This window comes from Ambystoma mexicanum, chromosome 5q (genome assembly GCF_040938575.1).
Source record: "Ambystoma mexicanum isolate Mex_15411 chromosome 5q, UKY_AmexF1_1, whole genome shotgun sequence".
NCBI lineage: Eukaryota > Metazoa > Chordata > Amphibia > Caudata > Ambystomatidae > Ambystoma > Ambystoma mexicanum.
Genome location: NC_090933.1, coordinates 98,373,391 through 98,397,144, shown reverse-complemented (window position 1 = coordinate 98,397,144; position 23,754 = coordinate 98,373,391). Strand labels below are relative to the sequence as shown.

Below are 23,754 nucleotides of genomic sequence, written 5' to 3'. Positions count from 1 at the left end.
ATCCATTTATATAACTCAACACCGATATATATTCTGGGGTAAAAATCTCACGCTGCAAAGTCAGGAGAGTGTGGGAGAGAATAGCATAGCATTCCAGCTTGTCGGCTAGCTTAAGTTTAACGATTTTGAGAAGAATAGGCACATCAATTCCCTTTCTTTGTTTAATGGCAGATTACTTAAAAATACCTTTTCTCCAAGTCAACAAGTGTTGCTTTCAGAGAATGGCTTCACATAGAATATCAACATCACATATACATAAATCTATAAATCTTCAGAATACATTTTCAACACGTGTACAGTATTTATATTTTTATGTATGGGGCTATGAGCGTCTAGTGTATAGATGTGTGTAAAATACAAATTATGTTGAATTGTATTAAGGATCTGTAGACTTCGGTTTAGTTTTACAGCGCACAAAATATTGGTTTGTTTACACCACATAGAAACACCAGTTGGCAGCACGCTCTTGCTATTATCTTATTTTAGGTTGGTTCCCTTTTAGCTAATTATGATCAGAAAGCAAGGTGCATTTCATGCTAAAATGCTACTGTTTTTAATTTGGAACCAATTCCCCAGTAGCTCCCTTCCCCAATCCACCCTTTCTCTGGACTTACTGATGAAAGATTCATGAGGACGTATATATTATTTCTTTGGGGCTTTTACATACTTTTCTTGGTTTTATATCCAGGCACAGACCAAGCATTGCCACTCGCAGCTTCCATGCAACTCTCCCAAGTCAGCTGGGCACACCGATCTCTGGTTTCAATCTAGCTGAGGGAATCGGGTCTACTTTAGGCAAAGACTGCTGCAGATTGACCCTGAACAGGGCACACAGAGCAACCTCCCCTCTCTGAAGCTAATTTCACACACCAGCATTCATGTACAGATCCCTCCCTCGTCTGCTGTCTGCAGACTTCTGAATTCCTAGAGTTCACCATCATTTCTCTGAGTTTTGATTATATAGGGTCAGACTTTTCCCACACTGTGATGTTGAAGTAATCATTTTTGATTCATTGAGCCTTCCCATTGCTTCTCTTAACAGGTCGACGCACCCAGAATACACCCCAATATTTGATGGCCCCAAAACATTTTAGTCATGCGACGGGGGTGGTTCTGTACAATTTGAACTCCAACTAATATTTTCGGAGATAACTCTGGTTCTATGTTTTTCCATCATTAAAACTAAATGTTTTCAAAAGCGCAGAGTGAGCCTACATCTTTCTACATATTACATGCGTCTGCAGATGATTTGTATAAAATTATGAATTTATTAATAATGGATAAATATTAAAAGTCCTGTTTAGTCTCTTATCATGCAACACCCTCCCCTGATTACAAAACTAAAGTTACATCAGAAAATGTATTCTGATAAGTAGTTCTTCTGCATGTAGAGGTTTTATTTCACTTTAATGATTAATTCGAACTGCTGATTGAGCAATCCTGAATCTGAAGACTTTCATTAGTCCGGCACAGCTGTACCTAATGGCCAGCCAGAGGTTCAACAAGGTTGAAGCAATATCCATTGATCTATTTTTAAGGAGAAAGACAGAAGTCAGTCCCATGACCATCTGGCAGTTATAAAGTACTTGGGGACCTTGAAAAGTCAATTGCCAAAATATATCTATACCAGTTTTTCTGAATTTCCCTGGAATTGAGCATGTGACTTGATTGATGTAGCAGACGTTAATGGGTTTCCTTGATCATACATGGGTCTGGTTTTTGATAAATGGGTAACAAGTAACCAACTCTGAATATCCGAGTCCCAAGGCATAGGTTTTTGAATACAATGTGAACTTAAATTACCTCGTCATGGGATTCACTGAACAACAAGCTTATGCAAAGCCCATTTAAGCACCAGACTACATGTAATACAAATAAATACAATTTATGCATAATTTCTAACAGTCTAAAATTACAGCCATTTATCATTGAAGTGTTTAAAGTGCACATGCAGTTTACAAGTGCCTCACAGCAGTTTTATAATGTTACTTTTGAAGAGAATAAGACATGTGGCATGTTGGTTTATGGAATTAAATGTGAGTTACTTTGTTGTATTGTTACAGGGTTTAAAATGCACCTTTCAATGGTACTGTATCAGAGTTTTTCTAAATGTCCCTAGCAGCATTTTTCATATGATTTGTAGAACAAAACACAAATGTTTTTGTTGATGCATAACTCCTCATGTTTATCACTTGTAAGCTCGATACTTATTATGAAATAAATGCTCTTGGTAGAATGTGCTCCATTTGTCGAGAATCACAGATTGTCTTGAGAAATGTCAGTATGTGCTTCTCAGCCTCTGAATTATGTATATGGAGTTTCAAAAACACATACTCCAAGCCATTGAGGCACACACTCAGCATCCCATGTATATAATGTTGCAGCCTACAATTCTGATCATTTACCCCTACAGTGTCTGTATTAGAATCAAGTCTCTTTGCACTATTCTAGTGTGGGTCATGGTCTATGATGTCAATAGAAGCCAGGGCCAAAATAAATCCAATGGTTGATATGTGCCTATATACATTAATTAGTTGTATATGGCCTACCTTGCGTGCGGTTTCCACACCCTTTGCTTTCCCCAAAGGTCAGCATTGTAGAAGGTGGGAGATGTGAGGGAAGGATAGACAGTATGGTTGGAAACGTACATATCTCCGCCCAAAACCTCATCACAAAATATCTGCCTGCTTCCTTGTGCCCTCTGAACCCAAATGTATAGGTGGTGCCTCTATGATTGTTCCCCACAAGTGTGTGAGGTACAAACTTGTCAGTTTTAAAGAATTCACTGTCATAAGCATAAAGCTGAGCAGTGAAGCCAGTCGCTGTGGCTCTGTAAAACTGCTGTGGTTGTACCTCTGTACTGACACGGAGCCACCACATGTACATAGGAACGGGATTGGTCCTTCTTCTCTTCCCTCTGATCTGACGGTCCAGGGGGAGGCAGAGAAAATACTGGATTCTTCTTTTGTGATATCATGGTTATTGAATAGAATTTCCATATTTCACTAATGTGATGTCTTAGTAGAAGGATACAGCATTTTAAAATCCCTTCATATGCTCATGGCTTCCCGGGTCTCAGAAATTGCACACCACTAGCTTTTGGATAATTATTATCGAGTCTTGGCAAATACGAAATTTTGAATTATGTCTGACTCGTAGATTGCAACTTGACAAATGTATATACATTGGCCTCCCTTTGAAATCACTAAAACCGTGCCAGCTGGCCTGATAATTGAGCTGATGAGTAAGTTCAAGCACTAAAAAGGAAGCGACCATATGACCCATTCACATACATTCTTTTGATGGTGCACATTGGATCATCGAATAAACTCCAAGATGCAATATGTGACCCCAAAAGCTTACTGGTCACAATCCTGCACACGTCTATGCAAGTTGACTCATCACTGCATTCTTTCCCACAACCTGCCAACATTTGATTTTATTCTATTTGAATAGTATAATTAGACTTCGGTGGAATCCAGTTTAAAAAATAATTTGCTCTCTTCCTTCACTTATATTATGTTGGGTAGTGTGGCCATTGAAGTAGTTGAGCTACCTATATCTTGGTGTCCCGGTTAAAGACCGCCCTATTAATGCTTATTATGGAGATTTTATTATGTCTCGTGTTAAAATAAAATGGTAGACCCTTAAGAAATTTGTAAGGTGGGGTGTAACATTGAGGGATTGATTTTGGTATATAGAACTAGCATTGTGCCTGGGATTCTGTATGGCACTGTGGCTTATAAAGTGCCTAAAATGAGGTGGCTAGAAACCTTGGAGGCAAAGATCTTACACTCCATTTTAGGAGTCCCAAATTCGGTCTCTATTGAAGCTTTGAGATTGCAGCTTAGTCTAGTGTCCCTGAGAGCTATGTGGTCACTTCAACATTGTACATTTGTGGTTTCTCTACTTTCCCCTAACCTTGATTCTAATTCCCTGAAAGGCCTCATGTCAAGGCAATTTTTCTCTGGCTACCTCTAATTTCTATCTTCAAGATCTCTGTGAAACTACATTAAAATTTGTGAACGAGATTCATGTAAACATTGATGATTTGCTTGATTCCCCTGCAGACATGAAGACACTGAAGGGAAATACTGCTGTTTGTGATGCAAATAATTTCAGCAGGTTACATAATAAGACAAGTCTTGTCAAAACTAGACCGGGTTTTATTCCTGACACTCCTCGTAGTTATCTAATTAAACAATGCACTATACAAATTAGGAGATTTACTACCTGTATGTGGTTTAGTATTCTCTCCACGAGAGAGGTCGTGGGACGCTGGACATGGGTGCCTCACGAAAAAAGGCTTTGTCGGTTCTGTGTGGAAGATGTTGAGATCCTGTGACACTTTTTACCTCTTGTCCCATGCTGCTCGATCTATTTGTAAAAGGCTACACTTCCCTTGTCTCCAGTTTGGATAGCATTACCTCAGACCAATTCTGGAGCTGCATACATGGCACGGAACCTATTATATATCCAGCAGCTGCATTCCACACATGGAGGGAGATATTACCAAAATGTCGTAATTTTTAATATTGACTAATATCCTATGCTGCACCACTTCATTTATATGAAATGTGGTTTCCACCCTAAAAACATCCTTATTGTTCTATGCAATTGTATGCACTGCAGAGTAAGAAGAGGGGGGAAAAATGATTATTTTAAGTATCTATTACTATGTTTTTTAATTTTGATTTTATATGTACGTGATCCCTCTTATCTGATTGAGCTTTTCTTGTCTAAAATTGTTAATGTGCTAAAGGTTTTACTGTCTTTTAACCAAATGCACAATAAAGAATAAAACATGTATAATATTATGTTTTTTTTCTTCTCTCTTGTAGGTGTCTGCTTGCATTCCATTTCTTAAACTTTCTCGAAGGCCAAAGAAAATTCTATTTTACTGTCACTTTCCGGATCAACTACTCACACCTAGACGATCTTTGCTTAAACGGCTTTACAGAACTCCAATTGATTGGCTGGAAGAAAGGACTACGGGAATGGCCGATTGTATACTTGTCAACAGCAAATTCACAGCAGATGTTTTCAAGAAGACTTTTAAGTCCTTATCTTACATAAATCCGGATGTTCTGTACCCTTCTTTGAATTCCAGAACATTTGATTCAATTGTTTCTGAAAATCTTGATGGCATTGTGCCTAAAAAAGTAGAGTTTTTGTATCTCTCAATCAACCGGTATGAAAGGAAAAAGAATATACTCCTTGCGATAGAGGCATTTCACAATCTGCTTATTCGACTCGATGCAGATGAATGGGAAAAGGTTCACCTCATTGTAGCTGGTGGATATGATGAAAGGGTTTTGGAGAATGTGGAACACTATGAAGAATTGAAAAACGTTGCTACCAAGTTGCAAATAGAAAATAATATTACCTTTCTGAGGTCGTTTTCAGATGACCAAAAGATGGCTCTTCTTAGGAAAAGTACATGCATTCTTTACACTCCAAGCAATGAGCACTTCGGCATTGTGCCTGTAGAGGCAATGTACATGGAATGTCCGGTTATAGCTGTCAATTCTGGAGGGCCGCTCGAGTCCATTCTAAACAACAGTACCGGATTTCTGTGCAATCCCAGTCCCACAGAATTCTCGGAAGCAATGGAGAAATTTCTGAAAGACCCTGGTTTAAAGCACTCTATGGGGGCTGCTGGAAAAGCCAGAGTAAAAGAAACCTTTTCTTCTGAGGCCTTTTCAGAGAAACTTTATCAGTACGTATGCAGATTATCCTAATAAAGTATAATGCACCTCCTTCCCTCCTCTTCTTTCAAATTGTACAGCCTTTGACATAATGGCCCAATCTGTTTTTTTTGGGAGTCTGTACCAGATGTAACTTTTTTAGTAATGCTAATTTTCTGAATTGTTGAGAAGGGGAAAAATCGTGTTTTGTTCTCTTTCATGGGTATGGAATTTTGTTTTGGTTTTTCTATGTATCTTTTTGAAGCTGTGTTTTCAGTCCTCTCTGCATCATTTTGACAGAGGTATGTCATCGGGAACTCGTCACATCTTGAAACGTAAGTTACTGGGACAGAAACGGTGCCACACAGTGGAGGCTTGCATGGTCTAAATCTTAATTTGCTAGGACAAGTGCTGGGTCATTTTACCACATCATTCTTTTTGCGGGTGCCATACCACAGCATTTAAAAAGCTACAAGGGGTGGTGGTGGGTCATGTCGCCCTGTCGTGAAAGCTAATAAGAAACGGAGCAGTAAGTTTGCAGGAGCCAGGGAGCAAAAGGAGTAGGGACTACACAGGTAGCTCATTAAAAGAAAGGTGCTGTAAGAGTCTCTAGGACCTACTAGAGCAGAACGCTCAACAAAGGACACATCTGAACTTCTTCAGTTCTAGGAGCTGTTGAGAACATCAGTGTACTGTGGTACAGTCCCATATTTAAGGCTCGGTGGTGAGACTGGGATTACCCCTGGAGCCGGGTGTCACCATCTGCTCCCTGTTGTAGGTCCTGGATGAGGTAGATGCAGGATCCCCCAGACTCCCCACTCATCACCAGCCTTAAGGAAACCGTCCTCTTGTTAAACTCTGGGGTATCCGAGACAGGATCTTTACAATACATGGGAACCCCATAATAAAGGATATGTGGGACAGGTTTGTCAGACCCCTGGCTTCAGCCAAAGACAACTTTTAGGCAGTACATGAGGAAACCTATTCTTGTTAGGCAGACAGAATCTGTGGAAAGAAGGGACTTTAGTTACTCCTTGAAAAGCCAGCCCAATAACCTTAAAACCACCTGGATAAGCCTTAACCCATACAACCACCTTTGTGAGAATGAGCTCTTCCCCAATACTCACTACCTTAGATATTCTGTCACTTACATGTATGGGCAATAACTCATGTATTCAAGCTTTAAAGATGGGAAGAATGACATATCGTTGCCTGTCAACATTGTGAACAAGTGCACACAAATCAAGAAACAAACTCTGGAAGGCAGACCCGTTCTATGGGCTTTGCACTGTAAGTTATCTGCAAACCACAAATGAAACTTCTCTCCATGGGAAGTTGATTCTGAAATACATTGTTGTGAAACATCTGCCATCAGAGCCTTGATTTTGCCATTGTTGATGCCAGGGCCTGCAAGGTGAGGAACCAGCAAGGGCCTTCACGCTGTGCAAAACCATAACATCCAACATTGGATTATCTTTGGAGTTGGCAGTTGATGACAGCCCAACATACCAATCACTCTTTGCAAATCTGGCGCTTGCGAGTGCATGGATGTGGTGAGAGAATGTGCCAGCAAGCATCCAGGAGTATCCACTCTGTTGATCTAGTAAGCAAGATGGTGGACTGCCCATATAAGGGCTCAGTCCATGATCATGCGTACAGCTGTGGGAACAATTGCAAACAGCTAACAAGTTCAAATTTGGAGAGTAATCCCTGTGCTTGTCCCATACTGGGGCACAGCGGAGCATGGTTCAGCAATAGCAGACCGTGTGGGCGGTGCTGATCTAATGTTAATTTCAGAATCGTCAGTCTGGGTGTAGTTGGATGAATTTAAATCGGGAACATGGTGGCGGCTCGAAGCAGAGAGATAGAGGAGGGAGGGCGAGAAGGTGGAAAGGAAGAACAGTTTCAGAGCAGTAGGAGGAGGTGAAGGTGGGAGGGTAGAAGAGAGGTTAAGAGAAGGTTGTTAAGTTATTTGAAGAGCGTTGCTGAAAGAAAAGGAGGAGGGAAGAGAACCCGAAGTATTGAAGAGTTTGGAGCAAAAGCATTGAAGCAGTAGAGGGTGGAGAATGGACTAATTGAGAGACCAAGGGATGTTGGAAATGGGCAGATGGAGCGGAGAGAGAAGGGGAGAAAGAGTAACAGTAAGAGGAGAACATTGGAGAACATTCAGTTGTGCAGAAATGGGAGGAAAGAAAACCAAGACATTGAAGTAGTTGCAAATTATATCTTGGAGAATGTGAAACGAGAAAACGGTGATGATGCGACAGATCGCCACCTGGGAGGGTGTGGAATAATGAGCGTTTTGATTTTGGCTATGCAAAATGGTGGTTTTCTCTTTGTGTGCTCTGATAAGCAGGCCCCTCTTCGAAGTGCTCCATGCTGAAGAGCATAGTTCACACACACACGCACATATATATTCTGCTGGGCCCCGTCTACTAACACACTGCTGATTTGGCAGCCACATGTGCCTACCTGTGGAGTCCAAATAAATTCCAACAGCTGTGGGCTGCCTTGAAGGCGCTGGCACCAACGCATTCCAAAAAACTGAAACTCCTCATTGCCTTGTGGCAGTTCTTTGGTTAAATATAAATTCCATATATTTGCAAATTAGGTAATACATTTACAATTGCCAAAACCCAATCCAATGTCATTTTTACTTTCCACTTGTTTTCCAATGTTACCTGCAAGTGCAGCCCCATTTTTGTTTTGCACGTGGCTGGCAGATTTTCTCCCGCAACATCCCTGAAACCTTCCTAGGAGGACGTCCCGTAAGGATGGGTTCGGAGCTTCAGACAGACCCATTTTCACAATTGTGATATGGCTCGCACTTTCACGCTCACAGCATTTCTTGTTTCAAAATCATGGCCATGTTTTATAATCCTAACATGCAAGTATTCGATCTGTCCCCCTCACACACAGACTCCTGTGAAACAAGGGAGGGTTCACACCAATATTTCGGGGCCCTTCACAAACCCACACTTCTAGTCCGATTATAAAGCTCTCGCCCTCTCCCTGAGTATGCCCCCCTCCATGGAGTCTTTTTCACGTATCCAGTAAACTTCGTGCAGTCCACGGACAACAATCAAATCATACATCCATCAAATATTCATAACCCTTCAAAACCGTGTGAATCTCTTATTATTTTCAATGGATTCCCCCTTCTTGAACAGCCAACTACACCCTGCTTGGATTGTATACCCTTACACCCCTTCCTCTTATTGTCCCCCAAAAGCACACCAACCTCTTCGCTTTCTCATGTGCATTCACCCAACTTGTCCTGTACTGTCGGGTGGATAGCTCACATGTTGAGCACTACCCTCTGGCTGGGTCGACTCAGATATTCATGGTTCTAAGTAGTGCTTTAATTGAGTTGCGAAATCCAGGGGTCTGTGAGAATGGTGTGTGGCAAAGCTGCGAGCATGGGCCAAAGAGTGCTGGGTATGGCCTAAAGGATGGGCAACATTAAATAATGAGACTTTACAGCCATGTCATTTGGGTTACTCCACATTGTTTCAGGTGCCCTACTTTGCATCCATTCTGCATATTGTAATCTCTGTAGTTCAGTTTGTAAGAAAACAATTCAATCAGTGAGTAAATCACCCTTCTTCCTAAATACCCAGTCCTGGCATCGGGGCCAGCTTAATAACCCCCCTTAAGTGGTCCTTTATGGTTCAGCTCCCTGCTGTCACCTTTCATTTGTCCTGCTGTGCTAAGGCCAATACACATATCTTGGCATACATGTACCTAGCCTCCATTACCTTTCTCTAGGATCTTGCTGCAGAATGAAGAATGCACATATTCTCTAAGGAGGAACCAGTCTTCATAAATAAAGACTGTGTCACTTTAAAATGGGTGATTGATGACTTCTTCAAAAGGGGATAACTTATCACTGACCAGCTTTACCCCGCATTCAAGTTTTTGGTTTGAGGCGGGGAATATGCTTGGGGAATAATGAGGGTCAAGGTGAGCCTCATGTAATGCACCCTCAGGGATAAACCTATGCAAATCACTGCCTATGCAAAGCTGTCTCAAAGGGGGTAGGGGAGTGGACACCAAACATCATTTTGAAATCAGCCCCAGGCCTCTTCAGAATCCTGGAAATCGCCTGTGAGAAAGGGGAGGTGGAAAATAGCACCAAAGAAAGCTACTGGCCGTTTGCTTAAAATAAGAGGATTTTGGGAACATAAGACTGACCACAAATGTTTATATTTGGTAAATGTCTGCTAGCGTGATTCAAGCCTGCAATCCTTATGAACACATATTGCACACTTGCCGTGCTGCTTGCTTCATTTACTATCATACCCTTGCAGTAAAATGTTTACGCACCACGTGTCGTATATAATTACTCCTCTTGGGGTGTGGGGCACTAGCTGCCCTGCCTAACGAGAAAACTTCTGATTTCCCCATACATATTCCATTCGGAGCTTGTTCTGTTATAAACTCCTCCCCCTCTCCCTGTCCCCTCTCTCTTGCTCTCTTTCTCTCTCTCTCTCTCACACAGAGCAAAACTGAGATCTGAAGACTGGGAGAGTGGAAAGCTCCCATCTGCGGCTGCTCACAGAGAGGGGCAAACCACAGCAATGCTGAGACCGGAATGAGCAAGAAGCCCAAAGGAAGACGCGAGAGATCAGAGCAGATTACTTGAGCGTGTGCAGTGCCCCCACCCATGACAAATGCAGGTACCCGGGTTGACTGGAAGGCCGCCAGACAAACATGTGATAGAGTAGAGAATATGTGTGCCACAAGGGCTATAACAAGATGGAGAGCAAGTACTTAATGAACTGTTCAAGAATCTGAAGGATAAGAATAATTGTAAAACCTTAAAGTGATGACCAGGGCACTGAAAAGAGAAAGGAAATCCCAAGAGATCAAGACAATTGCTGAAGATTGGGGAAGCCCCTTTATGGGACGTTGTAGAACGTATTGTGAGTTGCAAGTGCCAAGTGGAATATACAAGCAGCAAAGGAATCTGTCAAGGAGATCCCAGGGTTGGGGAAGCCTCAACGCTGATAAACACAGCGCACCTTCTAAAGGAAGAGGCTTGAAAGGCTATCTCGAGTGGAGTGACAATAAGGCTCCTATGGGCTGGAAGACCCATGAACAGTTGGGAAGAGTTAGAAACACTCTTAAATCTATCCCTAAAAGCCTATCGGAAGAGATCACCATAAAGGAATTAGTCTGTCAAACAGACATTTGATTCAATAGAGCTCTTCCATGTGCAGAGACCCCTAAAAGGCTGCTTCACGAGGAAAAGGCAAAGGGGAGCCAGGAGAAGAGATATTCATTTGACTCAAGTTTAGTTCTTGTTTATTAGTGGTAGGGTCGGGTACATTTATGTTTTGGACCTAGGTCATTCTTTTGGTTTTGACGTTCAGACAATAGACGAGCACCCTTAGCTTGTTGGTTAACTAGGGACTTTCCTTATAGTGGTAGGGTGAGGAAGGCCTTTGTAGGTTTCTTTTATTAAAAGAATAAATAAATGTCCACAGTGCGTCCGACTCCTTCTTCCGACCCATTAGATGTCCCATACATCACTTGCAGGTACATCAATCGGATTCATCGGTGCGTGGTTCACATGTCGTATTTATAATCTGGTTGCAACTATGCTGAAGCCAAGTCCAGTTTAGTTGTTCACTTACTGGGGCATTAATATTGTCCTATATGCTTTCACATTAACTGGTCTTTACCCCCTGCAAGAGATTACTGAGATCAGGATGCTTGCTTAGTGATATCCTCTGTCAATGTCTAGTTTGATACTGGACATAGATTTGTGTGCATTGTAACATTCCATAACCATCATGAACCTTTGAACTTTATTTTGGCCAAGAGCTATGAAACTCGTCTTGCCTTTTATGAGATGTACAGGTGAGATACCTGTTGTTGTTCAGGCTTCTCGGGTGAGGGACTGTATACAAGGAGTCCAGTAAAGGTTGGTGAGGTGGCTGGGGCTCGACTAGTTTCAGGCCTGTGGCTGCCAAAAATGCACTCCAAGCCCATGAATAAAATAATTTAGTTATAATCTTGCCATGCATGGGGGGGTTACTGACTGACATCCTGTCTTGCTCCCGGGACCTGGGAAATCTTTCCAGCCCTTGCCTTCAGAGTCCTCCTTAGGATGGAGGCAGGGAGCCACTCAGTGTTGTTCCTGACCTTGGTGTCCAATCCTATTTTTCTTAGCACATATACATGGTAAGCTCTTTAGTTAATGGTGGGTCTGTGGACCAAGGAGTTAAGGAGGAGCTTTTTAGCTAGACAGCAGTGGTGCGTTGGGAATGGATCATTGTCTGTGGCAAGCTCTCAAATGGTGAACATTGTCCTAACTAGATGGATGAGTTCGCACCTGTAAGTCCCTTCCATTCGTGGCTTCTTCCAATACAATTAAACTGAGTTTCCTATGAACCCCAACTTGTATTGTAAACCGTATTGTGTGTTTCCATGAGCCCTGTTGGCTTAGCATGCACAAAAGATTGTGTTTTATGCAACTTCTGTCTACTTTGCAACGTGCAGATTTGAGCTTTGAAGGTGCTGGAAGGAAAGAACCATAAGACGGGCCTTCTGTCCACGCCCCCAGACTCTGGAATTGCTGTTGGTGTTGTACCAGAATTTCGAGGAACGAATGTACATTTACTGTGTAAATGGCAGTAAACGAAAATGACGAAAACCCACTATAGCGTGCAGGGGTTGCAGGGATGTCCCCCGCTTCCCTTGTATGGTTTAATGGGTTTGGGGATTGCAAGAGTGACCCCCGCAGTCGTAAGGCAGGGATTGTGGCAGGAAAACAGATAGGCAATCTTTGTGATCACTTCGCGCCTGCATTTATGCATTTGGAATTTCCGTTCGCAACATTTTTCGGCCGTGCAATGATCACATAGATCCATTGCTGTTTATGGTATCACTGTGAATTTAATTATTTCTATTTGAAGATACTGGGTTCTTTCATTTAAGGCAGAAGTACCCCAATTAAAGGTTAAGGTGGAATTTAACATGATCTGAAGGATCCCACCTCTATGCGTGTCCCAATACAGTAATTTCGGCACCAACGGTAATTTTCCATTTAAGTAAATGTGGAAAAGTACTAGCTGTATTCTGGTCGTCATGAAGCCGGTGGATAAGGGGGGAGTGGTGGTAGTGATGGACCTGATAAAATACAAGGGCATGGCACCGGCATTGTTTGCCAATCAAGATCACTACCAACTGGTCTGGATTGATCTTACAAACTCCATCATGGAGGAGATTCAAGTGTTATGTATGGAAGGGACTGAAGAAGATTTTGTCAAACAAAAAGAGGCGATGTTCCTCCACACGATCCAAGTATTCCTGCTATATACGCATTGCCTAAAATTAATAAAAGCCCTCAAAATCCACCCGACCGATAGTTTCCCTTTGTGACTCAGTTATTGAGCCGAGTGGTAAATATGTCGACCGGTTTCTGCAACCTCTTGTTGTGAAATCACTGTCCTAGCTGAAGGACATGAAGGATACCGTTAGACTACTGGAAGGTGTCCATTTCAATGCAGACCAGGAGTTGCTTGTGACCTGTGATATAACCTCTTTATATACCAATATTTCACAGGAGGACGCTATTGCAGCTCTGGAAGCCAGACTAAATGACTGTCCTTTTCCGCATGGGGTCTCGATCAGCTTCATCATCAGGCTTCTAAAAATAGTTTGTGCAAAAACTATTTTCTCTTTGAGAAGGATATTAATATCCAGCGGAAGGAGACTGCCACGGGTGTCCTTTGCACTGATTCTCAACAATTTGTTTATGGCAGATTTTGAATAGAGGCATATTTTTGCCTATAATCCATATATCGCCTGCATCCGGCTATGGTTGAGATCTATTGATGACATTTTTTTTCATTTGGACATGCTCTGTGCAGAGCCTCACGGAGTTCATTCTTTGGTTGAACACCTTCAATATCAATATGCAGTTTGCACACACCGATAGTAGTGTGGAGATCCCCTTTCTGGATATCCTAATTAAACACCACGAAGGGAAATTATACACCTGTCTCTACTGAACGCTTACTGACAGGTATACAGCTTTACTGTACAATAGTCTGCATCCCAGAGCGCTTCGGGAAAATCTACCTTCTGGTAAATTTTTGAGGTTGAGATGTAATTGCACCTATAAGGATGACTAAGATAGAGGCAAATGGTCAGTTTAACCCTTTGAATGACCAGGGATATCCATGGAAGCTGTTGAAGAGATCCATGAAAAGAGCATACTATCAAGATCGTGAGACCCTTATGACACCAAGGATGACTAAGGAACCATCTAACGTACTTGTTTGCGTCACTGCCTTCTCAAGGCTTTAAGGAACCCATGATGGCAACAATAAAGACAGACACAAGTGATCACAGATCAAGGGTGTTTATTAAACTGTATAAATGGGTGAAAAAACGCCTCATCTAAACCTAAATATAAGTTGGAAGCAAGTCACAACCATCAAATAATATTAAGGCAGTCCTAGTGGTATCTTGTCAAATAAAAAAGGGCCTATACTAAAATAAAACTATTGCCTTACCGCTAAGTTAAATGTTCACCAGAAAAGAAAAGAAGTGTTCATAAAATAAGTCAGGATGGTATAACTTGCGTCTCCCTTCCTCACGTTTTTAGCAGAGGACAAGGCGGGACTCTTGAACACAGCATACTCCTGGGCTTCTCCAGCACGAGCTTACAGTTAATTTCCAAAATATCAGGGCCTTCTGTGGCCAAGTCTCTTTAAACAAAGTCTCTTGCCTAAGAGGACCTGATGTGCTATAAACAACAAAACAAAAGTTACTTTCATTAATCTTACCGTCTGGTGATTTCCCTTCACTGTGGATCCCCCTCAACCGGGCTCTGATCTTTTTGCAACGTTGGCCTCCCTCAATCGGGTTCACTCCACATATTAGCTATCACCTGTAGTATTCAAGAGTTTTGATGTCTTTTACAATAACTGTTCACTGTGGACATCCCTCGGCCGGGTTCATGCTTGCCAGTTTAACACAGTTCACTTAGTTGTAACACCTTGTGGGATTCACTTCCCTTAGCTTTTTCCAGCCCCCAGTTAGGCTTCACACATTTTCAGTTCATACAGCGTTTCCCTCACCCGGGCGCACACGCCTGTTTCACAATGTCAAAACTTTGGTGATGGGTTAAGAACTTTTGATTATACAAGGGATTTTGGCTCGACCCTTGTATGATCACCTTAACTCTCTGTCTGACTTGCCTCTGGGTACTATGATGTTCACAGGAAAAGGGGGCCAGCCAGAGTCTTTCGAATGAGTGCCCACGTGGCGACCGACAGCTCTCCAGCTAGTCTTTCCCAGGGTTTTAAAAGTTCAGTAGCACACAAATTTAGTTCAACACTGTGAGGTTCACTATCGGTTCCCCCTCCGACTCACCGACTGTGCTGAACTCCTTGTCGTTTCTTGTCTCTGGAGTCAAGGACGGTAACATGGTAGTAATTGCGTATCCCCACCTCGGTTATCAGTGCGGGAGGGTCCCGTACACTTTTGACATCTGTTATACCACACACCAGCTGTATTTCCCGGTCTTATGATTCCTGTCACGGAGACCTTGCGAGTCTGCGTCGAGAAGGGCAAGGGCACTTCCCTCTTTGTTGTCCTTTCTGGGCCCACCGCCTTCTCCGTTTGAACTGCCATCCTGGAATAGCCACCAACTTGTTCGTTTGTCCTTGCTCAAAGTGTGCTCTCGTGCTCTGCCTTTTATCCCTGTGGGAAAGGGAAAGCGCTGTCGGATGTGTGTAGTTCTTGTCATTTGCCTGACTTGTCCCAACACAAGGGTCAGGCAATGTCAGGTAAAAAGGCTCTGGTGTTAGTCTGTTGTCTTTCACAGCGTGCAAAAGTGTTCGTGTTGGAAAGGGGGGGTAGATCTTCTAAATATCCTATGGGGTAGGATGGGAAAATTGTGTTATAAGGACGGGGGTACCGCGCCTCGCCTGTCGGTGTCACACTTGCACTCCACCAAAGCTCCCCCCACCCCCTCTAGACCCTCCCCCATCCAGGTGATCATCCCCCACTGGTCCACCGCCAGGAACTGGATCCAATAGCATTGGCCGTGTCCTGGCCAACTGGATGACCGATATCCGGGGACTAGCGGGTGAGACACCTTCAGGTTTCTCACAAGGCATACAACCAAGGTCAAAACACTGGAACCTAGTCTGCAGCGCAGGCTGCACATTGACTCCACCTTATCTGCCTTGAAACGATATGTTATACATTCCAGATTGACAAAACCTCCACGACCTCAAACTATATCGAACATGTGGAATTTAACGTCAGACCCTGTGACAGATCATTTCCCATGCAGCCAGTGCAATGCGTGTCAATTGTGCATTAGTGGCACTGAAGTAGTGCACTGGCGGCTATGATTCTCTGTCCTTCTAGGCTATTATTATGTTATTTATTGAGTGCAGACCAAGCATTGAGAAGCAACAGAGCACTTTACAGAGGTTTATAACAATACAGATGCATAACGGAGAACCTTTCAGAGGTAACAGGAGAGAGGAGAGGGGTAGGTACATCTAGCACGACAGGTGGCGCGAGGGGTGATGGCCTAGCTTACATCGGAATGACAACCTGCAAGGTGTCGACCCGAATCAGGCAACATAGGTCAGGAATCTGTGACAGGGCGTTAACTACACCACTCGTGCATGCTATAGACCACCAACACACTGGCTCTGAGATCCGTTGAATGGTTATCAAGCCTGACCTTGCTGAATACATCGTATGCAATTAATGTTGTAACGGAAGTGGATCATCTCAGACCTAATCGTCGAAATACACTGGCCTTCCTTGCTTGCTGCAATAAGGTGAGGAACACTAGGTGCATGGCACACCAGCTGTGTAAAGGATACACTCGTGAGCTTTGAATGTGGTATTACATACCATTTATTACTGGTATTTTACCTGAAAGTACATAGTGTGTATGTGTCTTCCACCAAGTGACAGAGTGGCCACTATTTCGGACACACTGAGCATCTGAAATCCACATGGACCATTGTTTAAGGCTAATGGCCATGTATTTAGGTACATGTTTACACCACAGCACTTAGGCCATCATGTTGTGGGTTTATGTAGCCTGGATATAGTTGGCGGCCGGTGTGGACCTTTTAATATTTTCAACATCACGCCAGTGCCTTTTTGAGCAACACATGAGTTTTCCTTGTGGCACATCCGCTTTCATAGAGGAAGCGTTGGTAATTTGTCTTTCAAATTTAATTTTGCACAAAGAAATCAACAAGAATTGCAAGATATCTGGTGAATCATGGTTGGCTTCACCTATGTATCCTCATTTCATTAATTCATCTATTTTCTTTTTCAAGATAGCCGCCACCCTGGCAAGCTAAATCTATAGTCCCTTCACCTCGTGATCATGTGATTTGTGATAGTTTGCCTTAAAAGGATTCACTAGCGAGCCTGGTGCTCCGATGGCGTACCCTATGTACCTTGAGGTAAGCAGCACTTACATGGCCCGACGGTAGGCTTGTGTGGGATTGACTGTGGATACACTCTTAACACACCCTCAATGTCTTTACATCTCATCCTTTGGAGAGTTGCATTGAGAGAAACATTCAGATTTCTTCTCTATTATATGAGCCTACCAGAAATGCGCAACATACGTTTTTCTTGGTGCAACCTTCTGCTCTAGAGTCTGTGAGACAGGCATGGTATCAAGAGAGACACAGACTCAAATGGGTTTGTTTGAAAACCTTTATTTACTGAGTCCAAAGTAAAAGTCTGTCTGTGTCTAAACCTATACTTGCCCTCATTGCCCTCACTCTATACAGAAATGTGATAGGAAGTCTTTAAAAGAAGAATGGTGGTTCAAAAAAACGGAAAGCAGGATTGGTTTCGGGTGGTCTTTTCACCAGGTGCTGTTGGGTCAATGTCACACAAATGAGTTCAACCCACACATCTATTAGTTAGACCTTCTCTAGAGGTCCCATGTAGTTATTGCAACTACCTTCAATGTCTTTAACTTCTTTGGGGTTCCCTTCCCCAAGCTACAGCTTCATCAAGTTTCAAAACACCATTCAAAATAACAGTTCCTTTCACAAGCTTTCTGAAGGTTCCTTCCCCCACCCTTCAATCCTCTTTACCAGTTCAACAAAACTTAACAAGTCTCTAACTTACTTAAGCCTCTTAGGGTTCCCTTCCCCAAACACAGGCCCCTTTTCAACTTTGAAACCCAAAACTCGGTTCTTTATCGGGATACACTTTGATTTCTTAAATAGGCCTCTTAGTGTCTCCTTCTTTCCCCAAACTCTAGGCCCCTTCCAGCTTCTAAACACAACATATGCTTTATTATAGTTCTGGCTTGAATTCATAAACCATTCTTTCATGGGGTAGACAATCGGAGGCTTTCGAAAATGCCAGGCTTTTTGCTTTTCCTAGGCACGACCACTCTGACCCCTCTCTCTTTGCTCTGACTTTCTTCTGTTACCCCTTTATTTCCTTCAGATGCTCTTTGCATCCCTTTTCTTCTGCTTGCCTTTCCATGCACACTTGCACCCTCTTTAATAATCTGCTGTCCTTTCTGTGCACATTTGCACCCTCTTTTGGTTCTGTGCACTCTTGCAGTTTCCTTTCCGTGCCCCAGGTACTCTTTACCTTTCTCATGCCCCTCTCTTGTTACGGGCCATTCACTGTTTCATTTCCACTTTCCCTCATCTTCCGCTTTGATCAGGCTCTTATTTGCCTTTCGCGCTGATTTGTTTTTCTCATGGCTTTTCTTTTGCTTTCTGTCTCCTTGCTGCACTTTCAGCCTTTTAACTTTTCTGTCACTTTCACACTTTTCTTTCTTCCCGATTCTATGCCTCTCTTCTTGTTCGTGCCTTTCGCCCACTCCGCTCTCATTTAAATGCACGCTCCCGGGTTTCTATCACATACTTTCATGAAACTCACTGGGCAGCGTTTCGCAGAGAGGTGGTGCCTTCAGGCAGTGCGGGATGGAGGCCAGAGACTCACCACCTGCCCCACGGGCACCCTTTGGGTTGGTACTGGCTCCAACAAACGAGCACTTTGCTGGTCCTCGCCTGTGGAATGCAGCAGCGCTTTGGCTCCCCAGAGGCATGGCGCCCTTGCCATGCTGCAGCCCACGCACACCGCGCCAGCGTCTCCGCATGTCTCCTCCTGCCTGCAGATCCTGCTTCTCTCAGGTTCTGGGCTTCACTGGACCAGACTGCATCCTCAGCTCGCTAAGTTTCTGTGACTGACCACACCTTATAGCTGTGAACACAGTCAAGTGGAGTCAGATGTGAGTGGTTACCTACCCATGCCTGACTCTATTAGTGTGACAGTGGTTTTCTCTAAGGTCAGTTGCCCTTACTTTCCCCATGGGTAATCCTCATTGATCTTAGTGGCCTCCTCCTCGTCTCAGTATTTCTTGGAAATGGGGAGGGTGTGATGAGGTGAGAGTGTAAACACCCCACAAAGGTTGAGGGAGAGTAGGGTAAGGTGTTTAGGATGGGGGAAATACCAAGTCTCGCCCTCAGGCATTCTCCTCCCAATCTCCTGTGACCCTCCACTCAGGTGATCCTCGCTCACTTTTCCACCCCCAGGGTTGGGGTCCAAAAGCAATGGCCCTTCTCATGCCACCTGAATAGGAGATCCCGAGCGAGTGGGTGGGAGAATACCTTAAGGTCTGTACAATGCATCCTGACCAAGGGTGGTCTTAATAGTTTTTACTACATGAGGTAGACTAAAGGGCTGTCTGTTGCCCTCATTGCATCTTTTCCATGGCTATGGGGAACCAGGGGGCACTTGGGAGGCTGACTCTGCTGTTTGAATATCAATGTGGACATTGTCGTCTTGGAACTCCATTGTGGTATATGTTTGGGTTAGGGTGTCTTAGAACACTTTCTACTCAAATTTTGGTTCGAAGTCTGCTTTTCAGCCATATTGTATAGAATTTAACTTCTTAAGTGCCATGGACGAGGTATCTCGTCCTTGGAATTCCCTCCCGGGTGCCAAGGACGAGATAGGTTGTCATTTTGGCACTTTGTTTTGAGCGATCCCTGTAAAGCAGGGATTGCTCAAAACAGTAATCCAACCCCCGGGCTATGTGAGGGGAGGTCCCTCCTCACTGCCCAGGGTTTGGATTACCTTCAGTTTCACATTGGCGTGCGTAATGCACGCCGACATGAAACTGAAAGTAAATTCCCTACGGCAGCCATATTCGGCTGCCGCGGTGAAGAGAGAAGGTGAGTGCCCTTCTTCCTCGATACCCGGCTGTATTTCAAGCCGGAGATCGAGGGAGGTGTCGTTGGAAAGGGGCGTATAGTTGGACCAACGCTTCAGACTGTTCCTGTTAGTCCAGAAATGCAGAGTGCTCTTAAGGATGAAACTGTACGCTGTGTTTATGGACCTCAGGACAGCTTTGGACTGGGTTTCCCGAGACATCCTTTGGCAAGCCCTAAAGAAAAGAAATGCTCCTTCTATCTCCATCATACAGGCATTATACTCCAATAATAAAGAAGTGGTGTGCTTTGGTCTGGCTGGAGGAGCCGCAGCTACTTTTAATGTTTCTAAGGGCGTTTGACAAGGCTGCGACCTTGCTCCATTATTGTTCAGTGTTCACATAGAATACATAATAGACTCACTAATGTCGGAGAGCAAGGACTGCCTCAGGATGGGTCTGGACAAATACCCAGCTTTATTTTGCGCGGATGACCCTGTACCTCTGTTGACTACCACACAGGGGCTAAAGACTACCATGGATGCCTTTTGGAAGAAATGCGAAGACCTTGAAGACCTTGGGAACACTGATAAAACAAAGGTCATGGTCTTCAAACCCCAATTTGCTAAACATTGTACATTGAACTTCACTGTGGCTGGTCGAAACTATAAAGTATTGACTAATTGTTTTTTACATAATAGCAAGGGTTTTATATACACATTTCACAATTATGGGAAAGTTCATGTGCCCACTTCTGGTATTTAATTTTTTTCTTGCACCACAAAACTCGGGTTCCTAGGTACTTCTCGCCTGTTTCATTTGTTTGAAAACTTACACGTTTCATGCAGTCTTGCATCCATTACTGTTCAGCCAGATTATCAAAGGTTAGTGTTTATTTTCTTTACTTTGGGTGCACTAATTGCACTGCTTTCTGATTATCAGATAGCAGTCCACAGTAGCAGGCACCCCATTTTATTTGCGTGGGAAAAATGTATTGTTTGGCGTGTGTCACTGTAGCCTTGTATGGGGTCGTTATGCCACAAGCCGAGAGCAAGTTATTTGTTTTGCGCCCTAATTAACCCTTTACAGCTCTTCCCCCATTATTGAGGCCTGTTAAAATGCCACAGATTCCACCACTGCAGATGCAGTGCATTGTCTCCTGCCTTCTGTCTTTTATTGGAATTTACATTTGTTTTTTATGAGGGCTGTCTGCAGATTCTATGTCAAGACAGGATGCATCATATTATGCATAACAATCTTTACAACTTGACACCAGAGCAGCTAACACAAATAAGTTTGTTTTGTCTTCAAAATTTGAAAGTCAGTATTTCAACCAAAGTGCAGGGAAACATCCCAAACCAAGAAGGATAGGTCATGCCTGCCACCAACCAATGGGCAGAGACGCTCCCCGATATAGGTCTGTTCCTCTAACACCACATCCTCTTTCTTTGCTACTGAGTCACTCCCTTCAGTTGTGTACCTTGTTGCCAGTCAAGTGTTCTAGTTTTGTAACACGATATTTTGTAGCCTTAAGGCGTTGCTCCCTTATTGTTACCAGAGTTTCTCTGTCTAGTGTTTCAAGCGGTGTTCCCTTCACGGGAACTGCTTTCTTCTTTCATTCCAGGGTGTTTTACGGCCCCGCCAGAGGTCTTTCCCTTCAGGCCTGCTAGCTATATTTGAGATATGCACCCAGCGCTGGTTGTGCTGATTTCACAATGAGAAGCGTCCGCCTTGCTCTATCAAGCGAAGCAGCGTGCGCTCTTCTTCAGGCCCCCTGGTGATTCTGGTCTGCCGTGTGCAGACTTTTCTTTCGACAGCCTGTGAGGTGCTGTAGCGGTTGTCGGGAGCTTCCCAACTCGAGAGAGCCCCGCCCATGTGACACCTGCTCGGTTGCAAGACCTCGCCTTGCTCTGTATACGAGAGGGTTTCCAATAGAGAGGACATGCCGGCATAGGTGCTTGAAGAGCAAGGACAGCTCCAGGTAATCCCACATGTTTTAAATGTTTCTTCTCACAAACGTTTAGGGGGAAGGTTTGCCAGCTTTGCTCCTCAGTGGGAGGTGCTCACTTCAGATCCCTGGATGTTACACAATATAAAAGGTTTCCACATAGAATTCTATTCCCCTCCATGTCAACTTGCATGCCCTGTTCCCCTCTTGTTGAACAAGGCCAAGCAAAAAGCAGTCAATGTGGCGGTTCAGGACTTCCTTTACAAGGGGGTGGTGGTCCCAGCCACGTTCAAGTCTTTCCAATTCGTAAACAATATCTACCTGGTCTCAAAACCAGAGGACTGGTTTCGCCCTCAACTCTTTTTCTTTTTTAGTCTATCAACATTTCAAAATGGAGGGAATTAACCTACTCAGGGACGCTCCACCGGTCGGACTGGATGGTAAAAATGCACCTCAAGGATTCTTATTTAGTAGTGCCAGTTTATCCTCCCACCTGGTGTATCTCCAATTCCATTGGAGGACACGCTCTTGGCAGTTTGCTCCCTCCCGTTTGGCCTCTCATCAGCCCGGTGGTGCTTCATCAAGCTAATGAGGCCGGTGTTTGCTGTCAGCCTTATCCACGCCATATTTACGGTGCCTCTTTATTTCAAAGCCTTGTAATGCCTCAAGAGCAGAAATTTGTGCAAAAACCTGTCTTACAACTAGTGGGACACCCTCCCCCATATAAGTCCTTTTCTGTAACATCATATCCTCTTCTGTAGATGCACCACACCACATGCCATCTCTGAAGACCAGATACTGTAGCACAGAAAAACAATCACAACCATCTCCATGACCTTACAACCACGCCATCCTGGGGCATTCGAGGAACCTCCTTGACTGGGCCATCTCACGCCAAAGCTGCATGCAAAACGGTGGGTGGGTGACATAATACTCGCCTCCTTGTCTTTAATAGAATCTAAACCACATCTCACGTTAGTCAGGGGGATTAACCATGGTATGTCAAGACAGGAGGCTTCATATTATGCAAGTATAAAGCCCTTGCATGAAATTAAATGCCACATGATCAATACGCTTATGATAAGATGTCTTGAACGTGGACTCTCTGGACCAATCTGCTGCTCTTAAAATGTGTCCCAGAGTTCACCCCCTGCCCCCTGCAGGAAGGCGGCCTTTGAGGCCATAGCACCCCTTACTGAATGTGCCCCTAAGGAAGAAATGTCAATACCTGCTTCCTTCATGACCCATCTGGTTAAAATGGCTGGGGACACATGCTTAAAGGGCTTACTCTAAGAAATAAGCAGCTGAGAGCTACCCGGAGACCTCAGCCACTCGGGCTTTGACTCAAAACATTGCACCACGCACAGTTTGTGATCTTATGGAAATGCTGGATATGAAATGGAAGAAATCATGCATTTCGTTCTCCTAGAGACGAAAAAGCTTACCCCCTGCAGGGAATATCTCTTATTATCAACATCCAATGCCCTGATCTCCGAAACCTTTTTGATGGAAACGAGACACAACAGCATGGCTAATTTGGAAAAGGGTTGCTGCAAAGATCACGCCCCATTAGGGAGCCAAGAACAAAATAAATCCAAGACCATATTGACATCTCATAAGACGGAATACCTAGCCTTTGGCGGGACCTTAAGTCTAATAGATTTAAGAGCCTTGCGCACCAGGAAGTGCCTACCCACTGGTTCCCCTTTGACTAACACATGGCCAGCCGAAATGGCTGACCTAAACCTGTTGATAGTTCTGTAGGCCTTACCCTCTTTGAACAATTCTACTAAAAAAGTAACCACCTCTACAGGAGGGGCAGACACAGGATCGAGATACCGCGCCACACACCTGCCCACCCAGCGGCTCCATGCTGAGGAGTATCCTGATCTGATGGAAGCTGCCCAGGAATCCTTGATACAGATACAGTC

At 43.9% G+C, this 23,754-nt stretch overlaps 1 protein-coding gene across 1 annotated transcript in view; it reads left to right on the top strand.

The window, feature by feature from the left end:
* Nucleotides 1-5,759, top strand: part of ALG2 (ALG2 alpha-1,3/1,6-mannosyltransferase) — a 53,059-nt gene extending 47,300 nt beyond the window's left edge. The window contains exon 2 of the mRNA XM_069620599.1: nt 4,842-5,759. Coding sequence (XP_069476700.1) covers nt 4,842-5,741 — 900 coding nt within the window. The 3' untranslated portion in view covers nt 5,742-5,759. The remainder of the gene's footprint in view (nt 1-4,841) is intronic.
* The last annotated feature ends 17,995 nt before the right edge of the window (nt 5,760-23,754 follow it).